Source organism: Grampus griseus, assembly GCF_964374135.1.
Source record: "Grampus griseus genome assembly, chromosome: 14".
Lineage (NCBI taxonomy): Eukaryota > Metazoa > Chordata > Mammalia > Artiodactyla > Delphinidae > Grampus > Grampus griseus.
In genome coordinates, this window is record NC_139008.1 from 82,372,749 (window position 1) to 82,375,059 (window position 2,311).

Sequence of the window (2,311 nt, forward strand, 5' to 3'; positions counted from 1 at the left end):
GCGAACAGATACGCAGCCTGGCCAGCAGAGGGCACCAGGCTGCCTTTTAATCTCTTTCCAAGCCCTGGAACCCGTCCTGCTGTCAGTCAGAGAGGCACCCGATGCTCAGTGGTCATTTCGCTGCGCTGAAGATTAAGTAGGAATTGTTTGCCTCCAGCCAACGTATAAAACCTGAGTGTTCACCCTTCACTGCTAACAACAGGTACCACAGCCTCTGTCTTGCTATGAAAACCGCCATAACTAGCAGCCAGTGGCTGTTTTTTTATTCCCAGGTGGGGATGTGAGAGGGGCTAAGAGGGAGAAAGAAGGAAGGAAGGTAAGAAGGGAGGGAGATACGACAGAGTATCTATAAAACTGTTTGTCCTGGAGAAGCAGAGGCAAGTTCTCTGTACGTCTCCAAGCTGACTTTCCCTCTCTCTCTCCCTCCCTTCATCCTTTTATTCTGCAGAAGAACAAAATCTAAGTCTAGACTGGACAAGCATCCGAAACAAGGATCTAGAGGGAGATTTCTTTCCTTTCCTGTACTCAGCAGCAGAAGCCGCAGCCTCCGGACCCTGCTGGAGCCCCGGCTCCGATCAGCCGTCTGTTGGCAATGAATGCTTCGAGCTGCCTGCTCTCTGCTCAACCAACGCTGCCTAATGGCTCAGAGCACCTTTCCTTCAGCAACCAGAGCGGCAAGAGCTTCTGCGAGCAGGTTTTCATCAAGCCTGAGGTCTTCCTGGCTCTGGGCATCATCAGCTTGATGGAGAACATCCTGGTCGTCCTGGCCGTGGTCAGGAACAGCAACCTGCACTCTCCCATGTACTTCTTCCTCTGCAGCCTGGCCGTGGCCGACATGCTGGTGAGCGTGTCCAACGCCCTGGAGACCATCATGATCGCCATCGTCAACAGCGACTACCTGACCTTCGAGGACCAGTTCCTGCAGCACATGGACAACGTCTTCGACTCCATGATCTGCATCTCCCTGGTGGCCTCCATCTGCAACCTCCTGGCCATCGCCGTCGACAGGTACACCAGCATCTTCTACGCGCTCCGCTACCACAGCATCATGACCGTGAGGAAGGCGCTAGGCCTGATCGCGGCCATCTGGCTATGCTGTGGCGTCTGCGGCGTGGTGTTCATCGTCTACTCTGAGAGCAAGATGGTCATCGTGTGCCTCGTCACCATGTTCCTCGCCATGCTGCTCCTCATGGGCACCCTCTACGTGCACATGTTCCTCTTTGCCCGGCTGCACGTCAAGCGCATCGCGGCACTGCCACCCGCCGCTGGGGTGGCGCCGCAGCAGCACTCGTGCATGAGGGGGGCCGTCACCATCACCATCCTGCTGGGGGTGTTCATCTTCTGCTGGGCCCCCTTCTTTCTCCATCTCATCTTCATCATAACCTGCCCCACCAACCCCTACTGCGTCTGCTACACCGCCCACTTCAACACCTACCTGGTCCTCATAATGTGCAACTCCGTCATCGACCCCCTGATCTACGCCTTCCGCAGCCTGGAGCTGCGCAACACCTTCAAGGAGATTCTCTGCAGCTGCAACGGCATGAGCGTTGGATAGGATGCAGGACCATAGGAAGGGGTATCGGTCTGATCACTTTTGACCCTGCATCCAGCCAAAGTGTTCAAAAAGAAGGGGAAAAAATACTTAAAAGACTTGAAAATGTGTTAACAGTCATGGTCGTTTGTGTCTTTTTGTTGTTGTTGTTGTTCTGGGGGTTTGGGGGGCGTTTTTCTGGCCGTGCCAGGTCTTAGTTGCGGCAGGCAGGATCCTTGTTGCAGCATGCCAACTCTTCATTGCGGCATGTGGGGTCTGGTTCCCTGACCAGGGATTGAACCCGGATCCCCTGCACGGGGAGCACAGAGTCTTAGCCACTGGACCACCAGGGGAGTCCCAGCGCGTCTTTTGTTTTTTAGCTTGCAGAAAGCCTTTTGAAAGGAGAAAATGGTCTATAACAGGCTCTCTGAAAGGATGCCAATGTGGGTTAAGTCACAAACTCTGATTTCCCGAATAGTCACTGGGGGAAATCCGCGAAGGCTGCTCTGGGCGCTTTCTGCATTCATCTTCATGCCCCAGGGTCTGTGACGCCTGCCTGCACCCTGCTTCCCACCCATGCCTTCATGCTTCAGGTCAGACTGAAGGATTCTCAGTAACAGTAAGGGTGGTTTGAACCTCTCCCAAGCAAACCTGTTACAGCTACTAACCTGGCTTTGCTCTCAGTTCATACGGGACTGGGTTTCTAGTCTACTACTCTATTTACGGTAAAGACAATTTCCTAAAAACAACAAACTCTGTGGAAGAAGTAATGTAATGCTA

General features: G+C 53.6%; 1 protein-coding gene across 1 annotated transcript; it reads left to right on the forward strand.

Moving 5' to 3' along the window:
* Positions 1-592: 592 nt before the first annotated feature.
* Positions 593-1,555, forward strand: MC3R (melanocortin 3 receptor; the record flags this gene model as incomplete). The annotated part of the gene is made up of 1 exon (XM_082671472.1): positions 593-1,555. The coding sequence occupies one exon, from the start codon at positions 593-595 to the stop codon at positions 1,553-1,555; it is 963 nt and encodes a 320-aa protein (XP_082527598.1).
* Positions 1,556-2,311: the final 756 nt, after the last annotated feature.